Source organism: Doryrhamphus excisus, linkage group LG9, assembly GCF_037039965.1.
Source record: "Doryrhamphus excisus strain RoL-2023G ecotype Guam linkage group LG9, RoL_Dexc_Guam_v1.1, whole genome shotgun sequence".
NCBI classification, from domain to species: Eukaryota; Metazoa; Chordata; class Actinopteri; order Syngnathiformes; family Syngnathidae; genus Doryrhamphus; species Doryrhamphus excisus.
Window position 1 is genome coordinate 13,434,357 of NC_136365.1, and position 17,533 is coordinate 13,451,889.

Below are 17,533 nucleotides of genomic sequence, written 5' to 3' on the forward strand. Positions count from 1 at the left end.
ATCAACATGAAACTTTGTAATGAGGTGTTACGTAAAAAGCCATCACATTTTAATATCCAGTTAAAGATTCAAAGAGATTGCTATTTTTGTCACTGTAGGAAATGTAGACTAGGACTCAAAATTGCCACATTTCCATAATTCAATCTTTTCTGTGACATTGTTCCCATTGAACATATGGTGGAAATTCATTTTACATGCAACATTACATGCATGGCACATGGCTCAGGTCGTGGCTCAGGTGTGGTCGTCTGCCAACATAAATGTTGTTGATTCGATCCTCAGTTTGGAAATGTCAATATTCATTCTATGTTTCAGGTCAGCTTCAGCCCTTCAGCATCCTCTTGCAATTTTTACTGATATTGCTTTATCTTTCGTAGTATAAAGTTAAATGTTAAGCCATCAGGTTGCAAAGGCAGTGTACACTATGAACAATAAACATAACATTTATAGAATCATTCAACTGCTAGAACAGCAACATATGCTTGACTGAAGGGGGACTTAAAGAATCACAGCCATGCGTGTACATGTGACACAGACCCACCACGGTGAGCTCAGTGGACATTCAGAAAGATTCTATAAATCTGATTAGGGAGCTGCTGTCAGTAATGCTGCTCTGTGAGAGAACAAAGCTGCCAGATGAACAGAGGAACGATGGCTCTCGTTGAACCTTGCAACCTTGAATATATGAGAAGGGCAAGAATGAAGAAAATTTGCGGCAGAGGTGGGCCTTGGAGAACGACTGCTTTCTTGCCGGAACACATTGCATCAAGCACATAAATCCTGGGTGACGCGTCTTCATCTTACTTCTTTGTCAGTCCTACTAAATCAAAATGTACCTCCGTGGAGCTGCTTGCTTATCACAGAGCACAAAACATTATCAGGTAGGAACAGCGGTGGCTCCATTCACAGAGGAACAAAGATGGTAAGAACAAGTCATTGTGATCAGAATACTGTTATTCACATTTTTATAGCGGCATATTTCAATGTCTGATTTGTCCAAGTTGTAGAAAGTAGAAAGTAAAGATTCTTCTTGAGCAGCTGATTCAATTTCCATCCCTCCTCAAGCTTTAACACACCTCAGGGATATATGGCCTGTGAGACCACAGCAACCACAATATACTCATTGCATCCGTTTACAGGCATAGATTCCCTCTTGAGGTCATGTGACTCACATGTCATATGTCTACCAAGCACACTAGTTCCCCCCATATTGTGATTGACAACAAAATAATCACATTTAAAATAACATTTTTAGATCAGTCTTTTGATACTTGGTACAACCTGTTGGAAATTTGTGCCATTTGTATATCGCGAGTATATGCACGAATGTCGAAAATGGTCCCATCTTATAATGTCAAAGAATCCTTTCAAAAATTCCTGGATTCAAATGGTGATCCGGATCATCCCGATAATTTGATCAGTTCTTCCATATCCCATTTCCAAAAATGACTGAAAATTTAATCCAAATCCATTCCTGAAGGAAGATTCCTTTTCAAGTTATTTTGAACACAAACTAACAAACAACGCCACCAAAAACGCTTGCATTTTGTGCTGCGCTTGGCGGAGGTGCCATAAAGGTCTCCCTCAGAGGTTACGGAGAGATTCACCACTGACACCCGGAACAGTGTAGCGTTTGTGTGCATTCTTTACAGAGTGGTGCGACCGGTGTTTCCAACTTGGCTACATTCATGCTAAATATTGCAACTTTCCAAACTCTCTTAGCGACTTATTTTTATCCAAAGAGACCCGTGCTACAGCGCTAACAAACAAACTTTGATTTGATTTGACTTGAGAGGTTTTGCAGTTCTCTAAACCCCTGCACGTCCAAAGTGCAAATGAATGCTGCACAAGTCAGGCACAATGCTGCCAACTCTGGATGGTCCAAAATAAGAAATATATATTATATATTAATGTTATATTAATTATATTATTGGGACAAGAACCTAACAAAGGGGTTCTTACTCACTTTTTTGTCCCTCCCACAGGGTTATGCTTTTTTCCTGTGGCATCTGTGCTTGCTGAGACTTCTCCTTTCAATTGTAAGAAATATCTAAGCAGTGTCAAATTGTAATTTATGTAATTAGTTGAATGTAACTCAAGTAAATCATCGTAAGAAAAATAACAACAACAAATGTTTGGGGACAATATTGAGTAAATATTGATCTGATTTTGTTGTGTTAACAGTGATTGTTAATGAGGTCCTGGTGCTTTTGAGTGAGTGTATCGTCTGTGTCACCTCTGCTCTGTTGGCGGTTGACAATACCCCCCAGGGTCCAGCGGCGGTCTAGCCTCTTCAGATGAGCCTTGCGTCTTTTAGTCACTGATGATGAGTAGGAGGAGGAAGAACCAAAAGGGTCAGATATATACATTTGATTTCCTGATTGAACAGCCAATGCAGCATGTCTGATCTGGACTGACATGTTAACTGTTCATCATGAAGTACCATCTTTACACGGCATGCCTTCACTTCTGACCTTTTGTGTCTGCTATTACGACTGTCCTTCCTAATTGCCCTCCTCTATGCCTTCTGCCCATTGAACTCCTAATTAAAATATTGTGTACAAGTGAAGAGGAATATTATTTCCAGGTCATTTTAGCGGGACCAGGCTCGGTCTGCTGTTTCATCTTGACTGATGCACTGGAATTAGATTACAGACTGGGGAGAGATAATTAAATATAGGAGGCAACATGAAGAGGAGATGAGTAGAGGAGAAATAAGAAGTGACAACATGCAGGTCTCTGGAGAAAATTGGGGCCGGCGGAAGGGGGATGGCAGGGTTAAACACTTTCTGCATTGGTCTCACTATTAAGAAGCTGAAATGTTGATAGTATGCATACATGAGGCAAGTCTGCTCTACGACAAAGTATGTGGTTGTGCACTGGTTGACACTGTCTGTGTTAGCAAGTCATTTATCTCAAAAGGCTTCCCTCGCTTTCAGAACAGGAAGGGGCATATGACACATTGGTAAAACAGCTCAGGCTCTTGCAGGAGTAGCGACCTCCTCAAGGGAGTTGGAAGACATTTGCTGTGGTTGGGCCCAAACTCTGCAAGCGTGGCTGATTGCAAATTTAGTCGTACCTTGCTCCCGGTCATATAAACCTGACTTAATAACTGTGAAATAATGGCACAGACTGCTCACATAACCTCACTGACGTTGGTCTCTACGTTTTTGGACATAATTGTGCACTTACCCTCTCCAGTCCTAGATGTACCCAGATCCAAGTCATCTCTGGTTCCACTTTGGGAGTCAAGGTATGTGGCAGGCACCCATCCCTGCTCCTCCGCTGTGCTGACAAACCACCAACCTGGAAAAAGATAGCAAAACTCTCACAACCTCTGACTAAAGAGAGTTGTTTCCTCCTTCAGTGAACTACATGAGCTCACATTCGGCTGATAGGATATCATTTGCCTGGCTTGTGACCTACATTACTTAGATGGTAGTATTTATTCCCAATAGTCTTATCTACATAGCTGCAGTGCTTCCAGTAAAAACTACTAAAATATTGTTGTGAACATGAACCCCGCCCCACACTAACGTACCAAATACCAGCCAGTTGTGCAATTCTACACATGTTCCCAAGCCTTACTTACGTAACAGTTTAAAGCAGGGGTGTCAAACTCCTGCCATGGAGGGCCGAAACACGGGTTTTCTTTCTAGCTGGTCACTAAAGCAGGAGATTTTAATGATTAACCCTCCTTTGGTTTGAGGGAAGGAGCTCGTCAATTAAATCACCTGCTGGACAAACTGGTTGGAAATAAAACCTGTAGTGTCTCAGTCCTCTGTCGACACATGACGTTTAAGGCCAATGAGAACGTTCCACTGTCAACAGCGTTAACGTTAGCCAGCTAATGCTAACAGAGCCAACAGGAGAAGCCCAACCTCTGAAGTAAATAGCAGCCCAACAGAATAATCTCCCGGTCAAACTCCGCTATTACTGATAGTTGAAAACAGCATCTGAAAGGTGAAAGGTAGGATGTTTACAAAACAAAATACTGTAACACTCTTCGATCGGCCAAACACCAGACTAGACAGGCGGAACAACAGCCGGTTTTTATTTAAGGCTCACAGGAGACAATTCCTAACAAGGGCTACTGTTGCGGCCATAACCCACGCCTACAACTCTCTGACATGCGGTCTCTCTCCTCACTTCCTGTCCGCCACCCCTATTCCTTCCCAATCCGGAACATATCTCTCCATGGCAACACATAAGCAAATACAACATATAACACGTAACACATAATACCCCTAAGGGTCATTACACTGCCCCCCCAACAGTAAGTTCCTCGATGGAACAACACAGTCTCTGAGGCGGGGAGGCAATCTACGGCACCTCTGTGGCCGAGTAGGCCTCCCCGGTGATGCCCGAGCTTCTTGGGACTGCAAATCAGGGATGCAGGAATAGGGCAACGGCCCCTGTTGTGAACGATAGTCTATTGGTGGAGGCACAGATGCAGGGGAGGGGCAGGGCGGGGTAGTGACACGCTCCTCTGGGAAGGGCGGAAGGTTGTTCCCCCTATATGGAGCCAACCTATCTCTGTGAAGTACTACCTTCCGCCCCCTAGGTGGCAGCTGGACCCGGTAGACAACCTCACCCACCCTCTCGAGCACCCTGCAGGGCCCCACCCAGCTACTGTCCAGCTTGGGACACCGTCCTTTTTTGTCTCTTCGGGCTATAGACCCACACCATCTCCCCAGCTTGGAAATGTCTTCCTCTGGCGTCATAGTTACGCTTCTGACGCAACCCGGCCTTTGCCAGCTGGTCTCGGGCGAAGGTGTGTGCGGACTCCATCCGGTCCTGCAGTTTCTTGGCATACTCCAGACCCGGCGGAGCAGCTGGCACATCTGGTGGACTGCCAAAGGCCATCTCTGCAGGTGTCCACAGCTCCCGTCCTAGCATTAGCAGAGCAGGTGTGCACCGGGTGGAGTCCTGCACAGCCGACCTGTAGGCCATGAGGACAAGCGGAAGGTGGGTGTCCCAATCCTTCTGGTGCTCAGCGGTCAAGATGGCTAGTTGTTGGGCCAGCATCCGGTTGAACCTTTCCACCAGGCCGTGGAGGGAGGTTGTGCGGGTCTTCTGCATGTTTAGTTGGTCGCACAGGGCCGCGAAGACCCTTGATTCAAAATTACGGCCCTGGTCACTGTGCAGAGTGGTGGCCGTTCCAAACCTGCTAAACATCCCCTCCACTAAGGCGTCTGCTACAGTCTCAGCCTCCTGGTCAGGAACAGCATATGCCTCTGGCCATTTTGTGAAATAGTCCATGGCCACTAAGACATACCTGTTACCCCTCTCTGTGCGGGCGAAGGGCCCCATGACGTCGATGGCCACCCTCTCCATCGGTGCCCCCGCAAGCTGCTGCTGAAATGGTGCGTGAGATTGGTCCAGCGGCCCCTTGTGAGCAGAGCAAGCGTCACAGCTGCAGCAGAAGTCCTCTATATCTCTGCGCTGCTGTCCCCAGTAGTAGCTCTGCCTCAGGCGCCGGAGGGACTTGGCAACGCCGAAGTGGCCCGAGCCAGTGCCCCCATGACAGGCTTCCATCACAGCCGTCCTCAAGGGCTTGGGCACCACAATCTGCCACCTGTCCTCTCCCGTAGCCGGATCTCGCCATGCTTGCTGCAGCACGTTGTCTTTCAGCCGAAGAGTCTGAAACTTGGCCCACAGTCCTTTAGTGAAGATGGAGAGCCCGGTGACCTGGTCCCAGGGCGGTCTCTGCTCCTGCTGCAGCCAATGTAACACCGGTGTTAGCTCCAGGTCTTGCTCTTGTCCTGCTCTCCAGTCCACCGTGTCCACGGCCTGGAGTGTTCTGCAGGGGAGTTGCGTTCCTTCGTCCATCTGCGTGAGCTCTTTCTCTCGCTCCTCTCTCTTCTCGCAAAAGCGGCAGCCAACTGCAGCACATGGACGGCGGGAGAGCGCGTCCGCATTGCTGTGGTGTGCACCAGCTCTGTGCTCCACAGTGAAATTGAAAGACTGGAGCTCCTCCAGCCAACATGCCACTTGGCCCTCTGGCTCCTTGAACGACATCAGCCACTGCAGTGCCGCGTGGTCTGTCTGGATGATGAAAGGTGTACCACACAGGTAGTACCTGAAGTGTCTTATTGCCACGACCACTGCCAGGAGTTCTCGCCTCGTGATACAATAGCGCCGTTCACTCCTACTCAGGACACGGCTGAAGTACGCAACCACTCTCTCTCCCTCTGGCCCTCTCTGCGACAGCACAGCTCCCAGCCCAACGTTGCTGGCATCTGTGTCCAGTATAAAAGGGAGGGAAGGGTCGGGTGGGGCGAGAACTGGTGACTCAGTCAGTGCTCCCCTGAGAGTGTCAAATGCCTGTTGGCATTCCGCAGACCAGCTGAAGTCACAGTTTTTCCATAACAGGTTGAAGAGGGGTGCGGCGATGGACGAAAATCCCCTCACAAACCTCCTGTAATAGGAAGCCAGGCGCAGGAAACTTTTGAGCTGAGTCTGGTCTGTGGGGGTGGGCCAGTTTTTGATGGAATTGATCTTTTCGTCCAGTGTGCAGATGCCTTCCCGTCCCAATTTGTGGCCTAGAAACTCCACCTCCCTCCTCATGAAGTGGCACTTGTTCGGATGCAATTTCAAATCTGCAGCTGCTATCCTCTCCAACACCTTCCGCAGAGAGTCCAAGCTTGCCTCAAATGAGCTCCCATGCACCAACAGGTCATCAAAGTACACCAAGCACCTCCGACGTGGGACGCCTGCAAGCACTCTGTCCATTAACCTCTCGAAGGTTGCAGGGGCGTTACACAGGCCGAAGCTCATAATTTTGAACTGCCACAGACCTCCAGATGTGCAAAAAGCAGTCTTTGGTTTGGACTCCTGGGCCAGCGGAACTTGCCAGTACCCACTTCGCAGGTCCAGGGTGGAGAACCACGAGGACCCAGCCACCAAGTCCAGGGACTCATCAATTCTGGGGAGGGGGTAAGAGCCTTTTCTGGTGACCTTGTTCAGGGGCCTGTAATCAACGCAAAAGCGCATCCTTGAGCTGTTCTTCTTGGGCACCATCACAACAGCGGAGGCCCACGGGCTGTCGGAGGACTCTATTATGCCGGCTTTAAGCATTTCGGCCGGCTCTCTGTCTGCCGCCTCCTGACAGGCTAATGGCATGCGGCGAGGGCGCACTTTGACGGGCTGAGCATCACCGGTGTCAATGGTGTGCTCCACCAGGTGAGTTATGCCCACGTCGTTCTCCTCCAGTGCGAAAATGTCCTTATAGTCCAGCAGCAACTGCCATAGCCTCTGCTGTTGCTGATGGTTTAGGCCCTTGCAATTCTTGGCCCAGATGTCCTTTACTGCAGTGGTCTGCTTGTCCCCCCCTTGCTGCAGTTCCTGTGGTGGTGCTACTGCTGTCTTTATGGTGCTGGCTGTCACAGCGGGGGTGGTCGAGCGTGCTGTGGATGATGTCAGCTTTACCACACCTCCCCCAGGAAGCAACAGGGCGCTGGTGCCCAAGTCCAGCACTGCGCCAATGGCTCTCAGGAAGTCCAGCCCCAGGATGCAAGCCTCCTGCACCTCCGCCACCCATGCAGTAAAAGGCACTGAGCGGTCGTCCACTTCCAACTGGAATACTCCGCGTCCTCTCATCGGAGCCAGCGCACCAGTCACCGTCCTCAGCTGGACCACAGTAGGTTCCAGGGCAGCCCCTGTAGGGACAGTGTCAGGCCGTACCAGCGTTGCGTTGGACCCCGTGTCCAGGAGAGCTGTGCACCTCTTGCCTGCTATTGTCACTGGGATGTGGCAAAAGTCCCTGACACTTGGCCCGGTGTAGGCAGCAATGGGGTGTGGTTGTTTATCCCTCGGGCCCGTGTATCCCCCTTTACAAGGGCCCCCGCTGGTTTCCCTGCAGCGCTGCCAGCTTGGGGCATTCTCTCAGGAGGTGTCCTTCAACTCCACAGCCCCAACATGTCTGTGGTCGACGACGTCTGTGGCCAACTGGGGCAGCCGACTGCAGGACAGCTGCTTGCACCGCAGCTTGCGGTCCTTCTGGCTGCTCCAGCCACTCGCTGGTCGCTGTGACTCAAGCTACTGACAACTCCTTGCTCCTCCCCCCGTCCACACTTAGCATCTCTCTTTTTGATGCCAGCTCCAGAGCCTCACTCAGTGTGCCGGGTTGCTCCAGCTGGGTCTGGATACGCAGCTCTTTGGGGCTGAGAGCTTGCAGAAACTGGTCCCTAGCAAGCTCTGCGCGCACAAACGGCGGCATATTGTCATACGCTCGCTTGCAAAGACACTCTATATCATGTGCCAGGACACGCAAGGACTCTCCAGGCCGTCGGTGTCTATTGTGCAACTCCGAGCGTAGCAACACAGGCTGGTTGTACCGTCCGTACCGCCTCTGTAGCGCCCCCAGCAGTGACGTGTAGTCCCCCCTCTCCTCGTGACTTAACAGGAGCAGGCATTCAGCAGCCTCATCCGACAGGCAAAGAGCTAACTGCAGGGCTCTCTGTTTATAGGACCACCTGGCTGCTTCAGCCAAAAGTTCAAATTGGGCTTGGAATACCTCCCATGCCGATTTGCCGTTAAATTTCGGCGTCTTTATATTCGCCGGAACGCCGCAGACATGGGCGCCGCCATCTTTGTTCACATCACGTGCCGCTCCAACTTCGTCCATGCTGCCGTCATGGTGTCCAAAGTTTGCCCGCCGCGCGAAAGATGGCGTGAATCCTGCCTCAGCGGCCAGCTGTCTTGCCTCCTCCCTAACCCGGCGTCTGGACGAACGAAGATCCATTTCTTCCCCTTCCTCCTCCTTCACCTTGGCCGTCGACATAGTGTGCGCGACGAGTCCTCACTCAGCAACAGTAGTTCTCGGCGCGGTCCGTAAAAACCCTTCTGACACCAGTGTAACACTCTTCGATCGGCCAAACACCAGACCAGACAGCCGGTTTTTATTTAAGGCTCACAGGAGACAATTCCTAACAAGGGCTACTGTTGCGGCCATAACCCACGCCTACAACTCTCTGACATGCGGTTTCTCTCCTCACTTCCTGTCCGCCACCCCTATTCCTTCCCAACCCGGAACATATCTCTCCATGGCAACACATATGCAAATACAACATACAGTGAAGAAAATAAGTATTTGAACACCCTGCTATTTTGCTATTTCTCCCACTTAGAAATCATGGAGGGGTCTGAAATTTTCATCGTAGGTGCATGTCCACTGTGAGAGAGATAAACTAAAAAGAAAAATCCAGAAATCACAATGCATGATTTTTTAACAATTTATTTGTGTGATACAGCTGCAAATAAGTATTTGAACACCTGTGTATCATCTAGAATTCTGACCCTGAAAGACCTGTTAGTCTGCCCATTAGAAGTCCACCTGCACTCCATGTATCATCCTGAATCAGATGCACCTGTTTGAGGTCGTTAGCTGCATAAAGACACCTGTCCACCCCATACAGTCAGTAAAACTTTAACTTGTAACATGGCGAAGACCAAAGAGCTGTCCAAAGACACCAGAGACAAAATTGTACACCTCCACAAGGCTGGAAAGGGCTACGGAGCAATTACCAAGCAGCTTGGTGAAAAAAGGTCCACTGTTGGAGCTATCATTAGAAAATGGAAGAAGCTAAACATGACGGTCAATCTCAATCGGAATGGAGCCCCATGCAAGATATCACCTCGTGGGGTCTCAATGATTCTAAGAAAGGTGAGGAATCAGCCCAGAACTACACGACAGGACTTGGTCAATGACCTGAAAAGAGCTGGGACCACCGTTTCCAAGGTTACTGTAGGTAATACACTAAGACGTCATGATGTGAAATCATGCATGGCACGAAAGGTTCCCCTGCTTAAACCAGCACATGTCAAGGCCCGTCTTAAGTTTGCATATGACCATTTGGATGATACAGAGGAGTCATGGGAGAAAGTTTTATGGTCAGATGAGACCAAAATAGAACTTTTTGGTCATAATTCCAATAAGCGTGTTTGGAGGAAGAAGAATGAAGAGTACAATCCGAAGAACACCATCCCTACTGTGAAGCATGGGGGTGGTAGCATCATGCTTTGGGGGTGTTTTTCTGCACATGGGACAGGACGAGTGCACTGCATTAAAGAGAGGATGACTGGGGCCGTGTATTGTGAGATTTTGGGGAACAACCTCCTTCCCTCTGTCAGAGCATTGAAGATGGGTCGTGGCTGGGTCTTCCAACACGACAACGACCCGAAGCACACAGCCAGGAAAACCAAGGAGTGGCTCCGTAAGAAGCATATCAAGGTTCTAGCATGGCCCAGCCAGTCTCCAGACCTGAACCCAATCGAAAATCTTTGGAGGGAGCTCAAACTCTGTGTTTCTCAGCGACAGCCCAGAAACCTGACTGATCTAGAGAAGATCTGTGTGGAGGAGTGGGCCAAGATCCCTCCTGCAGTGTGTGCAAACCTGGTGAAAAACTACAGGAAACGTTTGACCTCTGTAATAGCAAACAAAGGCTACTGTACCAAATATTAACATTCATTTTCTCAGGTGTTCAAATACTTATTAGCAGCTGTATCACACAAATAAATTGTTAAAAAATCATGCATTGTGATTTCTGGATTTTTCTTTTTAGTTTATCTCTCTCACAGTGGACATGCACCTACGATGAAAATTTCAGACCCCTCCATGATTTCTAAGTGGGAGAAATAGCAAAATAGCAGGGTGTTCAAATACTTATTTTCTTCACTGTATAACACGTAACACATAATACCCCTAAGGGTCATTACAATACATATGCTGCTAAGTACAGCCTCCGCCGCAGCGATTTGTGAAGGGGCGGGCAGACTGCTTTGTCTCCACCCCCGACTGCTGAACACCAGTCACTCATTGGTTGATACGGGCATGCACCAAGAAACACAGCTTTCTGATATGTTTTAATTGTTCCCAAATACAAAGTATTTGATCCAAATGATTATTTGTAAAAGTCATTATTTGTGCCGTTCCGAATACCGTATTCGGGTTCGGCTCCACCCCTATAGCATACACTAGCTTCTTGTAGCACAGCACAAAAAAACATACACCTTTTTCCAATCATAGGATTGGACAGTAGCGGTTTGGGTTTGATACCCTCAAAATGGTGTGGGGCTATAGAAGGATGGCACATCCAGAGTAAAGCTGTCTTATCTGGTCCTTGAGCATAAACTGATGCTCTGAGGCAAAACATTTTCTGAGACAACCTGAACCGTCTGGTTGTGTTAGATTCAATGCCCTGAGAGTGAAATGAGAATATTCAGATAAGATATGACAACACATGGCTTTGACTTCAAATTGTTATTTTGACCAAAAAGATGGAAATTTGATTGGTAGAGTCAAAGAACTGATGATGAAACATCATGGTGTAAAGTCTGTTGCTATGCATCCTAAATAAAACTTTTCTTACCTCAACTCTTAGCCTTGCCAAAAGGCAGAAACACACTACTACCAAAGACCACTTCGATGAACACTTCGACGCTTCTACAGTGGTAGCACTGACTAGCATCACTGTGACAACTTGACAATGACAAAAACACTTACATCACTTAGGGTGGCAACCAAAACCAGCAAAAGTCAAACAGGTTTTAATAATAATGCCTTTATTGGCAAAATTGCCAATCACATCTGGTCAATTATACAGATTTCCGTAACCACAGTATGTACTATATACTGTATGTCTTTAAATATAGACATTAGTTTACAACAAAAACCTTATGCTAGGCATGACATGTCAGCATGACAATATGATTACTAGGGTTGTCGTGCCTTGACTATGACTGAAGCTGAAGAATGGATATACAGTGCATCCGGAAAGTATTCACAGCGCTTCACTTTTTCCACATTTTGTCATGTTACAGCCTCATTCCAAATTGTATTAATTTAATCTCTTACCTCAAAATTCTACACAAAATACTCCATTATGACAATGTGAAAAAGTTTTTTTTTGACTTTTTTTGAATTTATTAAAAATAGAAAACTAAGAAATCACACTTACATAAGTATTCACAGCCTTTGCCATGAAGCTCAAAATTGAGCTCAGGTGCATCTTTTTTCCACTGATCATCCTTGAGATCTTTCTACAGCTTAATTGGAGTCCACCTGCAGTAAATTCAGTTGATTGGACATGATTTGGAAATATAATAACTGTCTATATAAGGTCCCACAGTTGACACCAAGCATGAAGTCAAAAGAACTGTCTGTAGACCTGTGAGACAGGATTGTCTTGAGGCACAAATCTGGGGAAGGATACAGAAAAATTTCTGCTGCTTTGAAGGTCCCAATGAGCACAGTGGCCTCCATTATTCGTAAATGGAAGACGTTTGGAACCACCAGGACTCTTCCTAGAGCTGGCCGGCCTTCTAAACTGAGCGATCGGGGAAGAAGGGCCTTAGTCAGGGAGGTGACCAAGGCCCCGATGGTCACTCTGTCAGAGCTCCAGCGTTCCTCTGTGGAGAGAGGAGAGCCTTCCAGAAGGACAATCATCTCTGCAGCAATCCACCAATCAGGCCTGTATGGTAGAGTGGCCAGACGAAAGCCACTCCTTAGTAAAAGGAACATGGCAGCCCGTCTGGAATTTGCCAAAAAGCACCTGAATGACTCCCAGACCATGAGAAACAAAATTCTCTGGTCTGATGAGACAAAGATTGAACTCTTTGGTGTGAATGTCAGGCGCCATGTTTGGAGGAAACCAGGCACTGCTCATCACCAGGCCAATACCATCCCTACAGTGAAGCATGGTGGTGGCAGCATCATGCTGTGGGGATGTTTTTCAGCAGCAGGAACTGGCAGACTAGTCAGGATAGAAGGAAAAATGAATGCAGCAATATATAGAGATATCCTGGATGAAAACCTGCTCCACCAATCAGGCCTGTATGGTAGAGTGGCCAGACGAAAGCCACTCCTTAGTAAAAGGAACATGGCAGCCCGTCTGGAATTTGCCAAAAAGCACCTGAATGACTCCCAGACCATGAGAAACAAAATTCTCTGGTCTGATGAGACAAAGATTGAACTCTTTGGTGTGAATGTCAGGCGCCATGTTTGGAGGAAACCAGGCACTGCTCATCACCAGGCCAATACCATCCCTACAGTGAAGCATGGTGGTGGCAGCATCATGCTGTGGGGATGTTTTTCAGCAGCAGGAACTGGCAGACTAGTCAGGATAGAAGGAAAAATGAATGCAGCAATATATAGAGATATCCTGGATGAAAACCTGCTCCAGAGCGCTCTTGACCTCAGGCTGGGGCTAAGGTTCCTTTTTCAGCAGGACAACGGCCCGAAGCACACAGCCAAGATCTCAAAAATTGGCTTCAGAACCACTCCGTGAATGTCCTGGAGTGGCCCAGCCAGAGTCCAGACTTGAATCCGATCGAACATCTCTGGAGAGATCTGAAAATGGCTGTGCACAGACGTCTCCCATCCAACCTGATGGAGCTTGAGACTTATTGCAAAGAAGAATGGGCAAAACTGCCTAAAGATAGGTGTGCTAAACTTGTGGGATCATATTCAAAAAGACTTGAGGCTGTAATTGCTGCCAAAGGTGGATCAACAAAGTATTAAGCAAAGGCTGTGAATACTTATGTAAATGTGATTTTTTTGTTTTCTATTTTTAATAAATTCAAAACATGTCAAAAAAAACCTTTTTTCACATTGTCATAATGGAGTATTTTGTGTAGAATTTTGAGGTAAGAGATTAATTTAATACAGTTTGGAATGAGGCTGTAACATGACAAAATGTAGAAAAAGTGGAGCGCTGTGAATACTTTCCGGATGCACTGTAAATAGTAGAGACACGCTAGCACTAGCTAGTGCCTACAAAAGATAAAATATAAAATTGGGAATATCTTGGGATTTTACAAGAAGGATGGACAACTGACATGAAGTAACTTTTTTTGGTTTGTAACTTGTGTTCTTCTTAAAATACTTTTGCACTTTTGTTACCTACTGAGAGAGAGCAAAACACCATGCTTCGACCTAAATTATATTTTGAGTATGGGATTGTTTACTTTTTTGCCATATTTTAAGAGATTGCACTATTTTTATCTTATGGTTGGTTGGACTGAGGGCTTAGACTTCTGTTTTCCATTGATATATTTATTCAATTATTTATTTCAGCAGGTCTTTTTTTGGTACGCGTTAAATACATTTAACGTTTAACATTTAATTTTGTGACCACAACATGCTAGGGGATTTGATGTGGTCTTTTCACATTTGGGAATACTGTAAGAATGTCACTTTTATAGAATTATCTTCTTCTTTATAATGTAAGATTAATGTCAACAAAAAAACAAATTGTATCGAATCACATGGTATCATTCTACACTGTATGGAATCGTTCCCTTTTTTACAATACATACAAAACTGTTTACAAAAATCATCTGTCACAAATAAATACCCCTAATGGCTGCGGTACACGCAATAGACGAACAAAAGAAACGTTTGGAAAAAATGCAGCCTGACTTTAAATAGCAAATGGGTCATTGCATCACTCCAATGCATTTCCAGCCATATGGTTAAATGTTCTTGTGGTCGGAAAGAGCTCTTCACTCCCTTTTTTATTACCCTGCAAGACACCAGCTGCATGACCACACTCAATGGTAGATGTGGAAAATATGCCTATAACTATAGATGTAGGATCGTCAACGTACATCGTCAACTCAAATTTCATTGTATGCAATCTAAAATTTCGTTGTATGCAATACAATGACAATAAAGGTGATTCTGATTCTGTAAAAGTCACAGTAACATGGAGAACCTGAGTTTCCAAGTCTTGGGCCAGGATGGGCCAGTTATGTGATTAATATTAATCGTTCAATAGTGTAGTCTAATTTAGTTTTTTAACCATTTGTCTTTTATGTAGGGTAGATGAGTATCAAGTTAAACTGTGACCAGTGCCAGTTAAGGGTCAGTTAACAGAAGGTTAACAACATCCTGTGTTGTGTTTCTTCTTCTTATCTTTGCAGAGGTCAGTGGGGGAGAACCAAAAGGCCTCTGAGGAATTTACCATTATTTACTCAGGAGGCAATAAAGATAATGGGGCGAAGGAGGAAGTATCTGGTCCGGGAACGGGATCCTGGTCCATCCCCCACACATACCCCCAACTCCACCCCATCTACAAAAAGCTCTGGGATGCAAGAATCGGGGCTGACTTTCCTTCTTATCGTCGGGAGGCTGCAGGCGGACATTGGAAGAGAAACTCAGCCCAGGATCCTGTTTTTGTGATTATGTCTGACCAATACATGATGTTAACTTTTACTAGTGTGTGAGTTTTATTCCTTCTCATAAGTGGAGATTAACGAATACGCTCTGGGATAGGAAATTTACTTAAACAAGTGGTCTTGGAGGCCTTAATTCGGTTGCAGAGAATTTCTTCTCCAACAATTAATGGTGACCCCGACGTGATCTCCAGAGAAGGACAAAAAACCTTTTCAGGTGGATGGAAAAGTGTTTGGAATATCAGGGCCGGCCCATATAAAAGGTAAGAGAGACCTGTTTATTCAAACTTTTCATACTGGCTGTTACTTCATGGAAGATATTCCTTGACTTTTCTGAATCCATAGTTTGCCAATTATTAAGACAAGGCAGAATAAATTGACAAACTGGGGTACTTTCCCCGGAGAATTTGAAAAATTATTCTAAAAAAAAAAAACAACGGACGTTTCGGACCTGTGGTATAAAATAAATTGTGTTAAAGTCCCTGTAGAACTAGATCAATTCTTCTAAACAAACCAAAGGAGGTTTCGGACCTGTGGTATAAAATAAATTGGGTTAATGTCCCTGAGGAATTTGAATAATTCTTTTAAAAACACCAAAGGAGGTTTCGGACCTGTGGTATAAAATAAATCATTAGATGGGTTGGAGGCCCTAAAGAATTTACTAATTCTTCAAAAGTACCACGTGAAGGTTATGAACCTGTGGTGAAAGCCCACTAAAGTATAAGTGTAAGACGTTGTGTGTGTATGTGTATAGAAAATAACCAAAAAATTGTAAAACTTGTATTGTGATTAAAGGAAAGATGACAGAGTTTATATATAAGAATTAACTTATTCAGGTTAAAGTGGATATAATGGAATGTGTGTAAATGCACACACAAAGGTGTGGAGAACACATTTGGAAGAAGCGTGGCCTTGCTATGAGGCCACCTTTAGTGGTTTGGAGTCAGATAAGGAGAAAAAAAGAAGCCTGGGTAAGGAAGAAGATTAAACCACTACAAGAAAGTGGTATACTGCCCAGAGATTATGATATGAGAAACTTGTATCAATCAGTGATGCAAGTGAGAGAAGGCCTGATGAATAAAATTGATGATCTGGAAAAACAACATGAATTGGCTGGGATGGTTAAAAAAGGGGGACTAAAAAACAGAATGGCTAAACTAGAAGAATTCTTCAAATATGTCGAGAACAGTCAAAAAAGGACATCACCTTCGGACATCACCACCATACTCGACTGAAGACAGCACATTGCATGTGCAAGCTCCAACCATCATATGCGGACAGGTAATGTATGAAAATGATGGGGAAGCAACGAAGAGGAGTGTAAATAACAGAATGTCCAGTGTGTCCCTCACAGGTCTGGGCGGCGTGAAAGAGGTGGACAGACCCCTCACTAAAAGTGACGGTGTCTGCATAACGAGTGGTCTGATAGGAGTTTAAAACATGCCAAGCAGACCAGGATTTATACAAAAAAGCATATGCTATGTTAACTGACTTGAAGGAACAGGCCAAAAATCCAGAGGTGGCAGAGGCCAAGGCGGAGTGCCTCTACAGGGGGTCATTAACAATAAGGGAGGAACAATTAATGAAGGAAATTGAACAGTTGAAATTGCTAACACAGTACCAACATGAGGTCGGTCAGGAAAAGGTTGGAGAGGGGAAGAATGAAGGGGAAGGTGGTTCAGATGAGGAATCTGTGGCGAAAGGGATACGAAATACAGAAAAAAAACAGACGGCCAGTGCAGGTCTCTGCGTCAGGCAAGTAAGACTAAGTAAGTAAGGCTAAAATGTTGCAGTGTGTGTCAGAAGTATCAGAAGTGAATATACAGGCACCCCTTATTGTATCGCCACACAGCCCTCACCCTGTTTATGTGCCTTTTTCTATCACAGATCGTACATGTATTGCTGAAAAACTATCCTCGCCATCCTCCAGGGGATTTTTTGCAGCGCCTTACAGAGGCCACACATGGGTTTACAACCACGATTGGCGACCTTCGAGCCATCCTGGGGGTAAAATTGACCCTCAGTGAGTTGAGGGATGTGCAACAACAGGCTGGTATCCATGACATGGAAAACAGTGAAACTGTCACAGGTGGTGTAATGAGCAATTTGGGTCAAGTATTGCGACACATTTATCCTCCCTGCACTCCTTTCCTGGCTCAATGTACTTTTTCTATGATTCCTGGTGAAACTGTTATGACTTATCTTGTCAGGTGTCTTCACAAGTGGGTTGATATGACTGGAGCTGATCCAAACACAATAGACATGATGCGCAACCTTTTTCGACAAGCAGTGTTGGCGGGAACACCAGACCACATAGCAGTGGCAATGAAAGATGACCCCAATATGTTTGATGCAA

General features: G+C 45.9%; 1 protein-coding gene across 3 annotated transcripts in view; it reads right to left on the minus strand.

Annotated features, from left to right (window-relative positions):
* The window catches only part of sh3pxd2aa (SH3 and PX domains 2Aa), a 120,449-nt gene that overhangs the window by 11,372 nt on the left and 91,544 nt on the right, over positions 1-17,533 (minus strand). For all 3 annotated transcript variants that reach the window (XM_058077433.2, XM_058077424.2, XM_058077441.2), the window contains 2 exons: positions 3,193-3,306; positions 2,237-2,320 (listed from right to left, as the gene is read on the minus strand). In XM_058077433.2, coding sequence (XP_057933416.2) covers positions 2,237-2,320; positions 3,193-3,306 — 198 coding nt within the window. The remainder of the gene's footprint in view (positions 1-2,236; positions 2,321-3,192; positions 3,307-17,533) is intronic.